This window comes from Heloderma suspectum, chromosome 2, assembly GCF_057233095.1.
Source record: "Heloderma suspectum isolate Gila_16-S chromosome 2, 16-S_ref, whole genome shotgun sequence".
In the NCBI taxonomy this organism is placed as follows: Eukaryota; Metazoa; Chordata; class Lepidosauria; order Squamata; family Helodermatidae; genus Heloderma; species Heloderma suspectum.
Window position 1 is genome coordinate 268,226,067 of NC_139459.1, and position 18,075 is coordinate 268,244,141.

General features: G+C 48.6%; 1 protein-coding gene across 1 annotated transcript; it reads right to left on the bottom strand.

Moving 5' to 3' along the window:
* Positions 1–8,194: 8,194 nt before the first annotated feature.
* LOC146354544 (melatonin receptor type 1A-like) lies at positions 8,195–16,668 on the bottom strand. The gene is made up of 2 exons (XM_084832433.1): positions 16,186–16,668; positions 8,195–9,272 (listed from the first exon to the last, which is right to left on the bottom strand). The coding sequence occupies exons 1-2, from the start codon at positions 16,361–16,363 to the stop codon at positions 8,494–8,496; spliced, it is 957 nt and encodes a 318-aa protein (XP_084688559.1). The 5' UTR covers positions 16,364–16,668; the 3' UTR covers positions 8,195–8,493.
* Positions 16,669–18,075: the final 1,407 nt, after the last annotated feature.

Genomic DNA, 18,075 nt, shown 5'->3' on the forward strand with positions numbered 1-18,075 from the left:
AATGCAGATGGAGTGATAAAATAAATAAAACAGGGGAAAACTGGACTCTGCAGTTCGAGGTAGATTTTTTTTTTAAGGGGCATGAGAAAAACTCCAGTTGATTTTTTAACTAGAATTCTTTTTATGGGGAAAATGAATTCTCCTGAAGTTGAGCCAGATTCCAGGGTCTAATGACTGCATCTCTGGGAAGCTAAAAGCTGATCTTGGCATCCTAATGAATCAGCATCACAAGTGTGCTGTTCCCACATGGGCCTTGGAAGAAGTGAGTTAGTGGAAAGCCATTCATTTTAGAGCCACCAGGGGGCACTTCACTTGCTTTAATAGCACATCATTACTGGCCGCCTTCATTGTCAATAACGGTGCCAGGAATACCAATATAACCCTGCAGGGCTATCAGTATATCGTACCCCCCTAAATTCCCAGTTGTCATTCATGTGCTGCAGAGAATCAAGACATCTTCCCTCAAGTGCTTCCATTTTGGTTAGGCTGCCTTTTCCAGGCAATACCCAAACCAGAATGTTATCTTTTGGAAATCAGGTTTCTTCCCTGTATCCAGGGCCAGCATCATGGGGCACCTGCTAGGGGGCCACACCCCAGCAGGGGCCCACTGACAAGAGCTCCCTGGAGTTGCTCCTCCTCTTCGCCATTGCAACCTGCTTGTCCACCTGTTTCTTGCTCTGGCCCAGACAGTGGTGGTGGTGAGAGGCAGGAGCAGTAGGTGCCACAGCCTGCTTGCGCCCTGGCTCTCTGCCTGTCAAGCAAGCAAGTGGAGGCAATGATGGGAAAGAGAAGCAAAAGGAGCTGGTGACAATGGCAGTGAGACATTGTCACCAGCTCCAAAACCTGGCGCTGCCTGTAGCAAACATCTATGAGAGTGCTTACATGGAGGCAATTCCAGGATTGCCACGGAGTGTGCCCTCGACAGGCAACTGCAGTCAACCGTGGCTCTGTGATGGCTGTACCTGTTTGATACGCTTCATTTCTTGACTTTTTAAAAGCGTGTCAAGGCAATTCTATTTAAGAGAATGTTTGGTTTTATAATCTACATGCTCGGGTATAGTCTTCCTCACCAGAAGTGATGCTTTATTGGTGTTGGGTTTATGGAGTTTTGTGTTTTAATTAGTTTATTCTTTAGTATTACAAGTTTGTTTATATGTTATTGTGACACACAGACTCCGAGAGCATTGCTGTGGGGTGCTATCTCAACAATCTAATGCATTTTCTACAATGCATTATTTTAAAAAAACACAACATGCGTCTTTCACATACTATAATTTTAGCATATACGACGAGACACGCAAGGGAAGGGGAGTGGAGGGAAAAGGAAGTGGAGGGAGATCAGTTCTTCAAAGGTAGAACAAGGTGGTGAGCTATAAGCAGGCATTTAAATACACTTTGGGGCCAGGCTATTCTCCCCTTGCTGGTGTTCTTCCTTGAATAAGGGGCTCTTGTTCTTTTGGCAGGTGGATGGGGCCAGGGTGTTCTTTCCCCTTCCCTCTGCAGTCCCAGCAGGGCAGCGCTCAGTTGAAGCTGAGCGTTCATTCTGGCAGGGAGGCAGAAGTGAGCTCCCAGCAACTGCTCTTTCTCTGGCCAAAGGTTGGGCCAGTCCGGTCTCACCCTCGGCTCTACGTTATTCCTGGGAAGCAGGTGGTACAGCCTCCCAGTGGCCCTTGGTTCCCTGGCTGATGGCAGGAGCCACAATGTGCTTCCCATCTGCTCTCCAGTCCCAGGGCAGCTCTGTACTTAACTGCACTTATCCTAGGTGTACACAAATGTAAGAAGTGGCCTGTGAATGCTGTGTGAAATGGAAGTACATGTGTCATGGGTATCAATAAGTGATATTTTTGACTCTCTCTGCCAAGTTGTGCCGGCATGTATGTGTGTTTTTTAAGCACTTTTCCTGGGGTGGAGCTGCAATGCTGGAATACTCGTACAACACTAGCACCTTTTAAAAAACCAACTCTGAAAACTTCTTCAGACAAACTCCTGCACTGGGGGAAAGAGGGGTCACTGACACCCAGAGGAACGATAGCTCAGTGGTGGAGCACGTGGATGCTTTGCACACCGAAGGTCCCAGGTTCATCTCCAGGTACAGCTGGGAAAAACTCCTCTCTGAAACACAGGGAGAGCCTCTGCCACTCAGTCAGTGTGTAGAACAATGTTGGCTTCAGGTCTTTGAGGGGCCTTAAGAAAGCTTCCATGGCCCCCCCTCCCGCAGAGTCTACCTTCTCACCACCGTCATCATCAGCTGCTACTGCTCGTCGTCCTCTTTCTCATTGCCTCCACTTGCTTGCTTGACAGGCAGAGAGCCAGGGCGCAAGCAGGCCGTGGCACCTACTGCTCCAGCTTCTCACCACCACCATTGTCGGGGCCAGAGCAAGAACCAGGTGGACAAGCAGGTTGCAATGGCGAAGAGGAGGAGCAACTCCAGGGGGCTCTTGTCAGCAGGCCCTTGGCGGGTACCCAACCATGCCTACCCTTGATGCCGGGTCTGTAGACAGCACTGAGCTAGATGAACCAATGGTCTGAATCAGCATAAGGCAACTTCCTATGATCCTAACTAAAAACAACATGCCTGTCCCTCCTACCCTGTTGTGCAATTTCAGTAGCTGTCAAGCATGTTTACATTTTTAAAAAATCCATTGTGCTTTTATACACAATGGCTTGGATCCAGATTTAAGCTGGATCAACTGTGCTGGCAGAAGTGGGCTTCCCTGTCCCCTCCTTCCCAGGGATGCCCCTTCACCCTACACAGTCAGGAGACCCTGCTGAGTGGGGTGAGTTCTGGGGTGGAGGGGACCGTCTGTGAGCAGAGCCCTTCCTCTTGCAGAAGACAGATCATGGATCCAACCTAGTATACGTAAAGCTGGCAACTCAGTGTCATTCCATTCTGTTTATAAAAGCTTTATGAATTGTAGCAGAATTCCACTCTTCTGTCTCACAGATACAGCAAATCTTCCTTTTCTCTGCCACCTCCAGCCATTATACAGTGATGGGCTATGATACTAGGATAAGTATTGTGCCAAGGATAAAAATACACTTGACAAAATTGTGTGGAAAGGCATATACAGAGCAGTCCTATGCATATTTACTAAGGAGTCAATCCCACTGTGTTCATTGGAACTTACTCGCAGGTAAGTTACTCGCATTGGACGTCATGCCCAGAATCCCAGCAGTCTTTGCGTGCTTCAAGTTTATTACAGGGCTAGTTTGCATGACATGGCAGGGTCATTGTGGGTAATTTAAACCACAATGAGCTGTGGAGTGCGCAGCCACCATCTTGAATACACAACCCCCAATCAGGGCGATAGGGTGTTGCACCATATCATGCAAACCCAGCCATCATGGGTTATTCAAGAGTTAAACAACCTTCACATAAATCTACTAATTGAGGGTTATGCAAGGGTTGTTTAACCCTTGAATAACCCATGATAGCTGGGTTTGCACAACATGGCACAACTCCAGATCACCCTGATCAGGGGTTGCATATTGAACACAGCGGCCACACATGCAGAGCACACAGCGCAGCCCATCACGGGTTAAGCATTCAGACCTGGTGTCATGTGAATCAGGTCTGAATGCTTTGCTTAAGTCCCCAGCTCTTCAGGAAGATTTGATTACTCCAGTCTTTGGAACTCAAGCCACGCTATGTGCACTTCAGTTGAGGCATCCTAAACTACCAGTGGTTTTTGGAAAAGTTAATTTGTGCTGTCTTGGATTGCAATTCCTGCTTAGCTCCATTTAAAAAACACACACACAACACCCAGTTTTTGGCTTTCACTGGATATTTAGATAGCAATTTTCTGCATCTCTGCTGATCAAAGCTTGTAAGAGCTCAGTGCCAAATTCTTCCTCATGTCCTTGTATTGAAAATATTTGTATTACCCAGACTGTAGTCTGGCATTTTGAAATGGGCTGTGAGAATAAAGGGAATTTTCTTTTAACTGTGAGGAAAAACTTTGCTGACACAACCATTAGTGTGCATTGCTTAACTGTGGGAAGATTACAGCATTTTTCTCCCATGCCTGCAGGTCTTGTGACTTTTCACAGCCTTGAGCGACAAACTCAACCTGCAATAACATCCTCTTTGATGTTACAGTTAAAGGTACAGGAGTCCAGTCTTTCTATGTATCTAGGTACTTAACATGAAGAATCCCTTTTAAAAGGTCATATTTGCCTGTTTTAATAATGGAAAGCCAATGGTATAGACTGCCTCACCTGCCATTGGTGCCACCCATAAAATATTCTTTTTAGTGGTCTGAGGATGGCCATATGGAGGATCAACACACTACTGGCACCCCCACATGTGTGGCGCAGAATTTTGTGAATGCTTTAAATCCACACCCATTCCAGTGCTCCACCCAGATGTGCCCTGAGCACTTACCGCCATTTGAGATGAATAGTCCCATCTTGCGGCTTTTGTGTTGGGCTCTCGCTCCCATCCTTGGGCTCTTTTACCACCAGCAACAGCAGGCATGTTTAGAGCTTCATCCCCAGGCCTGCTCATGTACCAGAGTTTTTGATGTCAAGACCTGCGGGGCCCTCGCACACCAGCTATTTGTTTTAACTGAATGTTGTTAGCCGCCTTGAGCATTTTAAAGGGGAGGTGGAGATACAAACGTGTTTTAAAAAAAAAAATCAAATGCATACATAGTGCAGGAAATGAAGTCAGGAGAAGATGGTGGTGGAAGGTTTTTCTATGTCCCTTTCAGCAACATAAGGGCAAGGCCAGACCAAGACATTCTGCTGCCTGAGGCAAAGAACAAGATGGCACCCTCTCCCATTCTCTGTACAAAAGCCAGTGGGATTGTTTCTTCAGTACTGGCAATGGAACAGCAACTTCCACCGCACCTGAAGGCAAGCTAGCTAGCTTAGGGGGCACTAGGCGGGGCACGTGGCCTACAGCTCTCTCTTCTAACAACTGCCGCCTCCAAGTATTTGCCGCCTGAGGCAACTGCTTCATTCTGCCTAATGGTTGGGCCAGCCCTGCATAAGAGGATATTCATTACAGATAAGGCAAACAAACTTAATATTGGAAGTAGTGGCAGTTAACTCCCTTTAGGGTATCTAACCCAGTACCCCCTCAAATGTTTTGGACTACAATTCCTATTATTATTATTAATTTATATACTGCCCTTCCTCCTTATGCTGGCTGGGATTCATAGTCCAAAACTTCTGGAGGGCATCAGATTGCCTGCCCTTGCTCTGCAGACTCCTTCTGCTCTTTAAAGGATTGCAAATTCTCTGGTGTGATGGGATGATGTGAAAGTGTTTCTTCTTCTCCTGGAAAGGCAATCCTAGAACAACCTCGTTCTTATAATTCTAAAAAATGTCTGGATCAGGCTAAAGAAAGGAATACAGCATTTATCATTGCAGATTGAATTGTATAGGCCGGAAGGAGATGAGTCCAAACAAACCACCCCATATTTACCCTGCTCCCTCCTCCTTGGAACAGACTCTCAGTTTGTTGTACAGAATACCTTCTCCTTTTCTTATTGCACCTTGACCCATGTTAGGTCTACAACACAAATTGTTTCAACTGTAGAAATTCATATTGCTTCTTGAACCATGGTTGCTTGCTGAAGACATCCCATAGAAACTTGGCCCTCAGTTTTTTTTGTATGCTCTTCTATCATTCTGGAAACTTGTGAAGATAAGACTTGCTGCAGTTTATACTTTGGAGATTACCCAGATATCTGAACTTTCTCCTCAAAAATATTCTAGATCCTGAATAAGACTAGTTCTAGTCCACCATATCCTGTCAATATCACAAGTAACATTAGAACTTGGCTTCTGAGTGGCCATAATGTTTAGGATCATTTAATGCAAAATGTCATTTTAAAATGGGGCCCAAGACAATTGTAGATTGCCTTTGAGCTCCTTTCATTTTTCATATGATGGTTTTCCATTATTGTTGACCATTCATCTCAACAGCATTCACCTTTGACCATCAACTCCTTTGGAAGGGAACATTAAACTCACAGAGATGCTTTCTTCAAAAGCAAACAATTATTTTGTTTTTAAATGTCATGGTTCTCTAAGAAACTGTTTTTCATTGCATTATTATCACGCACCCCTTTTTTGGAGACAGACCAGTGCTCTACACTGTAGAGATGGAAAGATGGAAGAGACCAAGACTGAAGCCCAGGAGCTTCTGAACATCCAAGTTCCCATTATAGCCGTCTTCCATACCTTTGATTATGCTTTGCACAGACCTCTGTTTTGGGCCAAACATGGGCAACGGAAAGCTGGAAAGATCATACTGCTGGACCTGGTAAGACAAGCTTTTCCTACCCCACTTCAATCCATACCCAGATTTGCTCAGCCCATCTCCTCTCTGGGACAAGTATAAGCAGTGGGAGGGTGGAAAGCCAATTTGTGCATGGCCTAGAAGCGTCTTCCTCCCAGGAAGCTGAGGTGCTTACTGCCTTCAGAGGAAAAGGCTATCAATGGCTGCCCTATATGGTGTCCAGTATGAGTGGGAGGGTGCTATTGACCCCCATATGGAACTTGGTTGGCCACTCTGGAAATAGAATGGTGGACTAAATGGGCCTTTGGTCTGATCCAGCATGGCTGCTTTTATATTCTGACCCAGACAACAATGAATAGGTCCCTGTAGTTGTCTTTTCTCTATGTGGAAAAACCAGGTGCCCTCATGCACACTAAACCTTTCAGTGCGTTTGTACCTGAAGTTAAGAACATAAGAAGAGCCATGCTGGATCAGATCAAGAGCCATCTAGTCCAGCATTCTGTTCACAGTGGCCAACCAGATGCCTACGGGAAACCCACAAGCAGGGCATGAGTGCAAGAGCACCCTCCTGCCCAGCCACTGGTGCACATAGGCATATTGCCTCTGGTACTGGAGGTTGCACATAGCCATCAGGACTAGTAGCCATGGATAGCCTTCTGCTCTGTGAACTTGTCCAATCCCCTTTTAAAGCCATCCAAATTGGTGGCCAACGTTAACATCTTGTGAAAGTGAATTCCATAGTTTAACTATGCACTGTGTGAAGAAGCCCTTCTTCCGTGAGAAGACATACATCTGAATCTATCAAGTTTAGCCCGATCAAGAAGTTTCACACTGCCCCTTTTATCGACCATTCTCACGCTCCTTCCTCCTGGCTTGCACTCACTTTATAGCGTTCATGCACCCCGAAAGAAAAACATAAAAAGATGGTAACCAAAGTGAACTGCACGTGTCAAGTGGACATTAGAGAATATCTCCTGAAGTCAGATTGGTTCCAGATTTAAGCTGGATCAACTGTGCTGCTGGAAATGGACTTCCCCACCCCTACTCCCCACGGCAGCCCCTCCAGCTCCCTGAAATGCTGCACAAAGCCTGGATCCTGCTGAAAGCCATGAGCTATGGCATGGGGGAAAGGGGATGCCCAAAAATAGGGTGGAGAGTTCTTCCATGGGTGGAGCCCTTCCTCCCATGGAAGGCAACTGGCCCAAGCCAAGCAGTGTGGATTCTTTCACTCTGATTAAAAAAAAAACACAGGAGAAGGGCAAGGCTGCGTGCACACTCTTGGGCTCATAGAAACAAGCCTGGGTAGAGACTTTTAAATGGAAGTGCACACAGAGGCATGCCTGCATGATTTCTTTGGATGACACAGTCTAGTTTCTTTCTCTCAGCCAGCCGGCCAGCTTTTGCCCACTCAGCATGGCTGATCCACATAAAGCAGCGGTCAGGAATCTCTTTCTCAAGGGCCAAATTCCATTTCAGAGAAGCTCTCTGGGGCCACATTCCAGGTGTGGCTGAAGGCAACAAGGGTGGAACCAAAAATGCCAGCATATTTTAGCTTACAATATCTTATTGCCAGGAATTAAGCCTTAGGAGAGGCACTGCAAGCTTTTAGAATGGGGAAAAAAACTGCACAAAAGGCAGGAAAGCACCAAACGATGGGTGGCTGGGGGACGTGGCCATCTGTTGATATACAGACACCTGCAACTCCATGCAGATTGCATGCCAGATCAGGGGCACTGGGTCTTCAGAGAAAGAAAAAGCACTGATCAGAGAGTTATCCCAGCCATGGTCCCTGGAATTCTTTTAACAAACCCATTTTGGGAGTATCAGATATCTTCTCAAAAGCAATCTCAAACTCGGTGGGACTTTGGGACTCAAGTACAGAAAACCACAAGAGGTTGGGGAGCAGTTCACAGAATAAAACACTTCACTTGCTAAGAATTCTTTGGGTCAGCTCTATCTGTTACCAATGTGATTTTGCTGATGAGAGAAACTGGGGGAATGAGAAGCTAGGAAAGTCACTATTTACTACACCAATTATTCCCTAAAGTGCCACTCTCAAACCTCATTGTATTCCGAGAGGACAAACGGTGGCAAGCCATCTAACACCCCGCTGCAGGCAATTGGGATACTGAATGATGTTCTCTGTTCACTTCACATGGTTTATAAAAGTACTCTTGCACAATTTAGCCAGCTCTATGTGATCCAATCCAATCTTTTCATCCCATTTAGATTCAGTGGATTTTTTAGTCCGCTGGACAAACTCTCTGGCACAGAGTTAGTATGATTCTCTTGTACTCCTTTCTGAAACTGTGATTCAACACTCCATAAATCACAGCATTCAAGCAGCTGTTAAAGTAGGCCATGAAGTAGCTGGTGGTAAAGAGCCATTCTGGTATGGAAGAATCCAACATTGGTTTCAGTGCCACCACAAAGCCAATGAAGTTTAGCGGCGCCCAACAGACAGCAAAGAGTACAAAGACCATAAACATGGTCAGGAAGTTCCGGAAGTCGTGGGGCTTTATTTTGGGTTGGATGTCTGGCTTGACTCGCTGCTGTACCTGGAGCACCAGTACCCAGATCCTCAGATAGCAGTAGCTGACAATGGTGATAGGCAGGACGAAATGTACCATCACCACCATGATAGTGTAAAGGGAGTTGACGGATTGGGCGAAAGTGCAAGAATACACCCGTGGATCATACTTCAGGGAGTCCACAAAGAGGTTTGGCATGATGGCCAGCAACGTCAGGGCCCAAACTAACCCCACGTAGCAGAGGGTATTGTGGAGGGAGAAGAGCCTGTCATACTTCAAGCTGTGGCAAATGTAGCAGTAGCGGTTAATGGCAATGCCAGTAATGTTGAAGATGGAGCCAATGACGCTCATGCCCATCAGAAAACCACTGACTTGACAGTGGAGGTAGCCCATGACCCACTCATCATGGAAAATGGCTATCAGGGCAAGCGGGTAGGGGTATAAAGCCACCAGCAAGTCTGCAACAGCCAGGCTGACCACAAAGGCATTCCCTAGAATGTACAAGTTGAGCAGTTAAAGGCATTTGAAAGGTAATGGTTGATTATAAAGACATAGTAGCTGCCCCCCCCCACTGCCCTGCCCCCCCCCCGCCCAAATCCTACCGGTGCCAGCATTAGATACAGCTATATTTCTTGTCTGTGTCTCAAATAAGTTGTGTTTTCATTTCACTGCAGGAGGAGCTGGATTCCATGATGGCATCCCATTGTTCATAAGCTGTGATTAATCTATCCCAGATGTGTGGGACAGAAAGATCCGCTCTGCAGGAAGCCCACAGAACGCTTGGGGGGTCGTCCTTGCACAGTGTGCACAAATGCATCCCTCAGTCCTCTCTGTGCTGTCATGCTTCAGCTTTCAGCTAAGCGTAATGGTAGACATACTTGACACAGACATGGTAAGGTGAAATTCTCTGAAATACTGAGATAATCTTACAGTAAAGATGACAGAGAAGGTAAATTCAGTCATGCTTTCATTATCCTCTCTTTACTATAATCCCCCCGAGGCCCACCCATGACTCCAACTTGTGGGGTTTTTTTGTTCATTTAGCAGCACACCCATAGAGCCAGGCTGGGCAGCTTCAGGCCTGTGGGATCTACTTTCTTTTGGCATGATGATACCCATCCTGACTGTGGAGAGGAAAGTCTTTTGTTGTTCTTTCATATGGTCTAGGATATTTTCTAGGATTGGAGAGGAGCTGGCTCAACCTGAGAATCCATCAAAAGACACACAATTCCAATTAAAGAATTCTGAGCCCAGGAGTTTGTTTTTGAGTACCAGAACTGAATGGATTTCATAGTCCTTTCAAACAACAATTCCACCCCTGGTTACCCCAGGCTTCCTTCATTTCAGCAGTATACGTTATGGTGGATTGCGGCAAGTCATTTTTTGGTGCTATTGTTAAACAACTGGGAATCAGAGATCCTTGCTGATCTCCTGCAAATCACCCAGAGTTACATACTGGGGAAGAGGCTGTGGGGGGAGCCCCATTTCCCCACACATCCACAATTGTACTGCCTTGGCATGGGAGGGAGAAATTGGGGGGCCACCTAGGGCTTCCATAGCTGGCCACATGCAGGCTGTGAGTTGCCTGTACTGACACCAGAGAAAACAATGTGCTCTTTCCCAGCACAAACAAACCTGATGCAACCAGGATCACTGGGGGCGGGGGAGGCTTTAGCAACTACAGCTTAGAACTGTGTTTGATGGACAGCTGTGATGGGAAATAAAGCACCAGTGATCCCTGGAGGCCTGGGGACAGACTCTTTGGGAACAGTCTTTTGAAGGGCACAACAGACAGCAAATCACTCTTAGAGGCTAAAGGGGAAAAGCTGAGATGAGAATTTTGAGACTATGATGGCCATCTTGATTGTGGAGAGGAACGTCTTTTGATGTAGTTCTTTTGTATTGTCTAGGATATTTTCTAGGACTGGACAGGAGCTGGCTAAACCCAGCACCAGTCTCTCTCCAGCTCACCCTATGCCAGCACAGCCTCTGAAACTGCATATACAGAGCAGCTCTATTCTCACACCCAATGGGATGCTCTTGCCAATCCCAGCAAAGAGGAGCAAGGAAGAATGTAGCAGAAGCGTCCAAAGATCCTAACTGGCGTGTAAGAAGTGGCAGAACAACAAATGAGCTGCCCCACAATAGAATCAAAGGAAGCTGGCCTAAAATTTACAAAAAGGCAGGAGAGACAATGTTACATGGCATGGAGTTAACCTATGGAATTCACTGCCATGGTGCAACATTTTGAAAGTCAGTATTATAACCATGGTTCTTAAAATGATGTAGAGATATTTGGGGGGAGAGGATACATACAGTAAGTGTTAGGTTGTATCATCTTGTTTAAAAGGGGCCACCAAACCTCTTATTCTCACACACTGCATGCAAACTTCAAAACATGGGTTAATGCAGAATCATCTGATCTCTTGAACTCTCTCTCTCACTAATATCGGAGATAAGTGGAGACATGTTTCTGGACCAGATGAGTCCATTTCTCTGACCATACATGGTCATTCCCTCCTATACCCTCTCCCTGCCCTTCTTTTTCACATGGTTTTCAGCAGGGGGCACAAAACCAAATCTCACTCAGTAACTTGTCGTGCCAGTAAATTCTCATTGTATTGAATCATGTCCTCTCTCATACTGGCTGCCTGGCATCTATATCCAAAGGGTTTCAATAGTAGGGGCCCTGTGCTTGCATACAAGTGGGCAAGCAGAAAGCGAAAGACAGGCGTAGTCACTGGCAATCAGGATTTTGGACTCCTTGTAATGCTTCACTGGTAGCTATGAAAAGCCGTTTGTTTAATTGTATCATGAGGCTTTTAATGGAGGTGACCCACACGTTCTCTCAACAGCTCCGCAGGCAGAAATAGGTTTTCTAGTATAGCTGCCTGGGACTGCATTCTTAAGAAGTTTGTTGCAGAGGGCAGCTCCTACCACAATTGATAGGTTTCTGTTTCTGCGTGAAATGGCTTCCCCATCACGAGCAACCGTGCGTTAAGATTGGCAGGTTCCAACACTGCAGTACAGCAGGACCATGGATGTGTGGTGGTATTGGATAGGGGTGATCCACACCACAAATCACAAAGGGTGGTCCCCCCAACTATGGAATGAGTTCCTCACCAAGGCCCGCCTGGCTCCAACACTGGCACCTTTTGGGCGCCAGGTTAAGACTGCCCTCTACTCCCAGCCATTTAATGTCGTATCATGGGGCACTTATGTCAGCTGCCTTGAACAGGTCTGTTATTGAAACTGTTTACTGAAACTGTTTTTAGTTATTTAAATGGTTTTAAACGTCGTATGTTAAAAAAATTAAACTATGTTTTATTATAATGTTGTATTATGTAATGGTTTATAATGTTGTAGAGCCTCATGTGGCGCAGAGTGGTAGGCAGCAGTGTTGCAACTCTCCCCACAACCTGAGTTCGATCCCAGCGGAAGCCGGGTCTCGGGTAGCCGGCTCAGGTTGACTCAGCCCTCCATCCTTCCGAGGTCAGTAAAATGAGCACCCAGCTTGCTGGGGGAAAGGTAGTCACGACTGGGGAAGGCCATGGCAAACCACCCCGCTAGGGGTTAGTAATGACCCGGTGCTTGCACAGGAGGAATCTTTCCTCCTTTCCTTATAATGTTGTAGTTTGTATTTTTTGTGTGAACTGTTGTGAACCGCCCAGAGAGCTTCAGCTATTGGATGGTATAAGAATGAAATAAATACATAAATTAAGTGTACCAGAACGTCAAACTAGGAGATATCTAGCAATGCGAGAGTATCCCATTTTTTTCTGATGGAAGTGCAAGAAAGAGTAATGGTCCCACTTCAAAGATAGGTGTGTTTAACAAGGTATTAGTTATAACTGGTGGCCCAAATAACATGTGGGGATTCTTATTCTTATTCATCATCATCATCTTTGCCAGCTGCTCTGGGAGCCTTTTCTGGCTGAACAGTGGGGTAAAAGTGCCGTAAATACATATTCCTATCATCACTGAAATATGATAGAAAATAAACGTTCTTATGAACACCATCCAGTGCAGGCTGAGGATCCCATTGGGTGATTGGCCTCTGGATGCATAGCTGCATCTTCTCTGCATACAAGGTTCCCAATCTAGCAAGTGACTCTCCATGCAATCCCTGGTTCTGTGCATACATTTCCCTTACTGGACTGAGGCAAATAACTTCTGAGACCACATGGCGAATCCACGGCAGAACTAGGATGGTCACCCCATCCCCAGATTTTTGCCACTGGTCCTGCCTGTGCCTTTCAACTGAGGAATAAGAAAGGGAATTTGGCTTTCTAAATGTGATTTTTTAATGATTCAAACTCACTATAGAAACTCAGGTGACTGACGTAACTCTAAATTCCCCAAACGCAGTAATCAGCCTGAGTCCCCAATTTTAAGCCACAGCCCTTCCATTAAATGCAGCGGGAAGAAATGTTAATGCCCTACATCTCTGAAAAGCAATAGTACAGATCATCAGTGGGGGTACCAGTTTTCTAAAGGATTTGAGCTGAATGTCATTTATTTGTAAAATGCATAAACGCCCTAGTCTTTATAGGACGGACTCACAATTCCAGCTATGGATCTCATCGATAACTTCAGTGCTTGTTCTTCAGGGTGTTTTCAGTGACCCCTTGTCTACGTAGCGCTCATATATGTGTCTGGTTTGTGCTACTTTACATTAGAAACACCACAAGCACTCAAGTTGTTTTCAGGCAGACAAAACCAGCACCAATCCCCAAACAGAACTGCAGCTGCCGTTAGCAGGACTTGCGCAGGGCAAGTTTCGACAGACTGAAATGCTCTTTGTTCCCAACACCCTCCCTGGCTGTGCACTTGCAAAAGCAAAATAAGCAGAGAATGCAAAAGGACGCTGCAGAGCCAGCTCTATCCTCGGGCTGGAAAAGAAATCTTCGATTGAGTTTTCTACTTGAAGGTAACATGTGACGAAGTCAAACTCCTTTGAGAGCTTGAGCTGAAGTACGCTTGAGATCAAAGTTAAAATTGAGTGAGCACGAGAAGGGCCACCACTGTGAGTGGGAGGCTCAGAAAGCTAGCCGGCCCATTTCGTGCAGTCTCTTGCAGTTACAAGGGTTAAGTGCTGCACACATCAGAAGAAGCTGCACAAAGACGTCACTGAGTAATTCATCCTCATCATTTAATTCCTTCAGCTTCTCCGTTGTGCTTTATGCACCACAGCCAACATGAAGCTGTACCAAAACACTGTGCTCCTTCCCGTCTGCCTGTAGTTCATTCCCAGCCACTTCAAGGGCATCTTAAAATGTCTTTAAGGATCGTGTTTTCTAGAAAGCAACACTCTGGCATTTGGAAAGTGAGGAGTCCTTTGAAAGGCATCTCAATCGTAAGAAGAGCCCTGCTGGATCAGGCTGCAGTCCAGCATTCTGCTTCCCACAGTGGCCAACCAGGCACCTCTGGGAAGGCCACAAGCAACACATGAGGGCAACAGCCTTCTCCTGTGGCTGCGCCCCTGCCAATGATGTTCCATGGCTGAATATCATTGGCTGTTTAGGATATATGCTGTTTGTAAACAAGGTGCCTGCTCCCCACATGCCTTGTTTCCTTCCAAAATGGTCGGGGGGCGGTGGGGGGATGTTTGCCAACACAAAACTTAGCTGTCTCTCTGGATATTATCATAGCTTAGTTTCCAGTGGGAACATTATAACGAATATGGGTTCCCCTCCATGTTTTCATTGTGTGTTGACACATGGGTGGTGTTTGAGGAGGGCCGATCTGGGCAACGGCCCCGGATCTTCTGAGCTGTGCCCTGGATCTTCAGAGCTGCCCCAATTGCCATCATCAAGCCTGCATCTCCCCTCTGAATTTAGTAGCTTTGCAGTTATTAGGAGACCTTAGGACTCACTGCCTTTAATAGGGAGTGTAGCATGAAGGCACCAGCCTTTTAAACTCGAGTGGGGACTGCCATGTTCCTTCCACAATCTGCTCGTTATGTTCATTAAGTCCGGAGACCAAAATTGCCCAATAGCACCACTGTCACCCGGCTTTCTCGGAGTGTACAGAGACCTGCCCAGCCCATGGCTACTGGGCAATTGTGCTTGTGCCCTTAGCCATTGCAGGTAGTGAGGCCCTGACAAGAGGAAGAGCAGGTGCAGTGCCTGTTCACTTATCAAATGGAGCGTTAGAGGCCTTCCTCATCTGTAGCTTCCTCCAAGCTGGCCCAGGCCTCTTACCTTGGGGGAAAACAAGTGGGTTTGCTGGAAAAAGGGTCTGAATGAGTAGCAATGTCTGAATTTGGGGCAAGGTAATATATGAGTATATGGCTTGCCCTGGCCTGCTTGAGTGTGTCTGGACCTCCTTGGCTCTGCAGTCATCTTTCTGGTGTGTACCAGCTTTTTGCGAGAGGCCAGATTCTGGTGGATGCATGGTCCTCCTTGGCATCAGGGGTTTGCATTAGGCTAGAGAAAGGCGAACAGATGTGGGAGGAAGATAGGGGCTTCTTGCTCTTTTGTGTTCAAAAGCCACAATGCCTGGTGGCACCTTAAAGACTCACAAGGTATACATCAAAATTGATCATATCTGGCCTGAAAGGTGTATGTGTAAGCCTTTTTAATACGATTTTTAGAGCTGTTTAATAACAATGAGATAATTACGTCTGTGAGCCCTAATTTATGGGACAGTAAATAATATTAGTTACGAGCAATTTGTGCAACTTACGTTTGCGCCATTTGGCCGAATTCGTACAAATTGCTCAGAAATGTGTGCAAATTGCAGAAACCTGCAAAAAAATGTGCTCAAATTGCAGAACCTGCAAAGAAATGTGCAAAAATGTTCCCAGAGTTTGGGGGAAAGCCTGCATCTCAGCTCACAAATGCAAAGCGAGTTGTACATGTCGCAGAACTCCACCAAGTCAAAGAAGAACCAGATTTCCCAGTGATGGGCATCTGTCGTGTTCAGCTGAGGTTCTCCAGTTAACCCCGTTTGAAAACTGGAGACCTGCCTCTTGCCCTTCTGCAGAAGGTGACCACACTGGGTCCTGATCTGGCAGCAATATCTGTATGTTAAAGAGCAGCATGTCATCATATTTTGGGGCGGGGTGCGGAGAGATACTTCTGCCAAAGATATGCTCCGGTACTAGCAGACCACACCAGGAGGGCCCGCTGGGCGGACACATTCTTAATTCCCCCAGCCCACTTTTCTGCTTCTGCTAAGACTCTAGGGAGTGAGGTCCCTCAGAGCGTGGTGTGCATGAGAAGGGGCAGCAACAAGAACCAAGGGAAATTCGGCTACCTTTCCAGGGAGCTTAAAGAGATGGCAAACAACCCAAATCATGGGTCCCCAATCCATCGTGGAAGCAGCTGAGGTCTGGAGAGAGAAAAAGAGAGAGATGGCTCTGGAGCGCGACCAAGGCGGATGTGCTTGGCCAGCCATTACCTGCTTTCCTCAGCTTCTTGTTCTTGCAGACGGACAGGATCACCAGCAGGTTGCCCAGGATGTCCACAGCAATGGTGACGACGAGGACGAGGAGCGTCACCGCCCAAATGGGGTAGAGGCCCCCTTCCGTCCCCAAACCGGCAGACCCGTTCCTCCGCAACACCCCGTCCTCCTCCATTCTCGCTCATGCGGCGGGGGCGTCGCCCCCTCCCCCTCTCGTTCTCCTGGGGGGGGAAAGCGGTCGCGTGGCGAACGAGGCCAAGCTCCGGCCGCGACGCGCCGCCCGCCGCCGGGGAAGCGAGGACGACGCTTCCCGGGCCCAGCGCCACGCTACCCCACGAGGTCAAGGCCGCGCCAAACCGCGCGCGGGGCGTCGAAGGGACCAGCGCCGGCGCTGCGGCGCGGCGCTCCCCGCCTCCGCGCACAAGTTCGCCGGCAAGTCGGTGGCAGCGGGCGAGCGGCGCGTGGCCCGCTCGGGCGGGCTCCTCCTCGTCGCTTGGCGCCGCCCTCAGGCATGCCCGGCGAGGAGGCCGCGGGTGCCCCGCGCCGCGCCGGCAGGCGGAGCGCAGGGCGCGGGCGGCCAAGGCGCGCGATTTGGAGACGCGCGCCAGCCTCGACGTCGCGGAAGGAGGACCGTCGACTCGGCGGGACCCCTCCTCGCCCTCGCCGCTGGACCGCCCCGACTGCCCGGCGGCGGCGGGCGCGCTCACCGACTCCCGGCTGCTTTCCTTGCGGGGCGCTGCCTGAGGCCGGCGGGGGGCGCGTGGCGCCTTCGCTTCGCCTCGGCGCCCCCCCAGCCCCGGGACACGGCCGCGCTTCCAGCTGCGGGGCGGCGGCAGCACCGCGCCCTAAGGCCGTCGCGGGGCGGCTCGCCTGCCCTGTCCCCAAAGGCGCCTGCCGCGGAGAAGCGGGCGAGCGCGCGCGCGCTCCGTTCATCCCCGCGCCGTGCGGTCGCCCGTCACTCGCCTCTTACGCCGCGTCCGCCCTTCAGCACCGTCGCCCCGCGTCTCCTGGCCCGACGGGGCGGCCGGGAGCGCCGCCTGAGAGTCCGCGGGGGAAGGGGAAGGTGGCCGCGAGCGGCGGGGAGATCGTGGCCGCGGCGCGGAGCCGTCTCCCCCGCCCCCCTCGCGCCCTGTCACCCCGCTTGCTTTTCTTCTCGCCCAGAACCGCCTCCGTTCGCCGGCTCTCTGGCCTGAACGTGCAGGAAGGAGCGGGGGGGACTCGCGTCCCTCGGCCCTGCGAGCCGCCGATGGGCGCGACGATCGAGGCCGCCGCTTTCCGCGGTTACATAGTGTGTCCCCTGCACTTGTCGCTGTTGCTCGCTCCGACCGGCCAGCTATTACCTCCTTCCAGTCCGGGGGGAAAAGAGTTAATCGGAAACCTTGCTGACTGTTCAGATTAAGCTAACGTGTTACTAGATACGGTCATATTAAAGTTGGGGCGCTGGGGCTTGGACCGCCAGAAGATCAAACCAGTCCATACTCCAGGAAATAAAGCCAGGCCGCTCACTTGCGGGAATGAGATTAAAGGCAAAACTGAAGTACATTGGCCACATCATGAGAAGACAGGAGACCCTGGAGAAGATGCTGATGCTAGGGAAAGTGGAAGGCAAAAGGAAGAGGGGCCGACCAAGGGCAAGATGGATGGATGATATTCTGGAGGTGACGGACTCGACCTTGGGGGAGCTGGGGGTGGCGACGGCCGACAGGAAGCTCTGGCTGGTCCATGAAGTCACGAAGAGTCGGAAGCGACTGACCGAATAAACAACAACATTGTAGAGATTCATTCCGGTAGTTTGCTACTTGTCATGAAGGTAAAGCACAACGAGTGATGGCCATCAATTTGGATGGCTTTAAAAGGGGATAGACAAATTCCTGGAGGAGAAGGCTA

Coding starts and splice junctions, on each gene's coding strand:
- LOC146354544 (XM_084832433.1), bottom strand. CDS start 16,363: ATGGAGGAGGACGGGGTGTTGCGGAGGAACGGGTCTGCCGGTTTGGGG. Junction 9,273..16,185: donor CAAGAAGCTGAGGAAAGCAG/GTAATGGCTGGC, acceptor TGTACATTCTAG/GGAATGCCTTTGTGGTCAGC.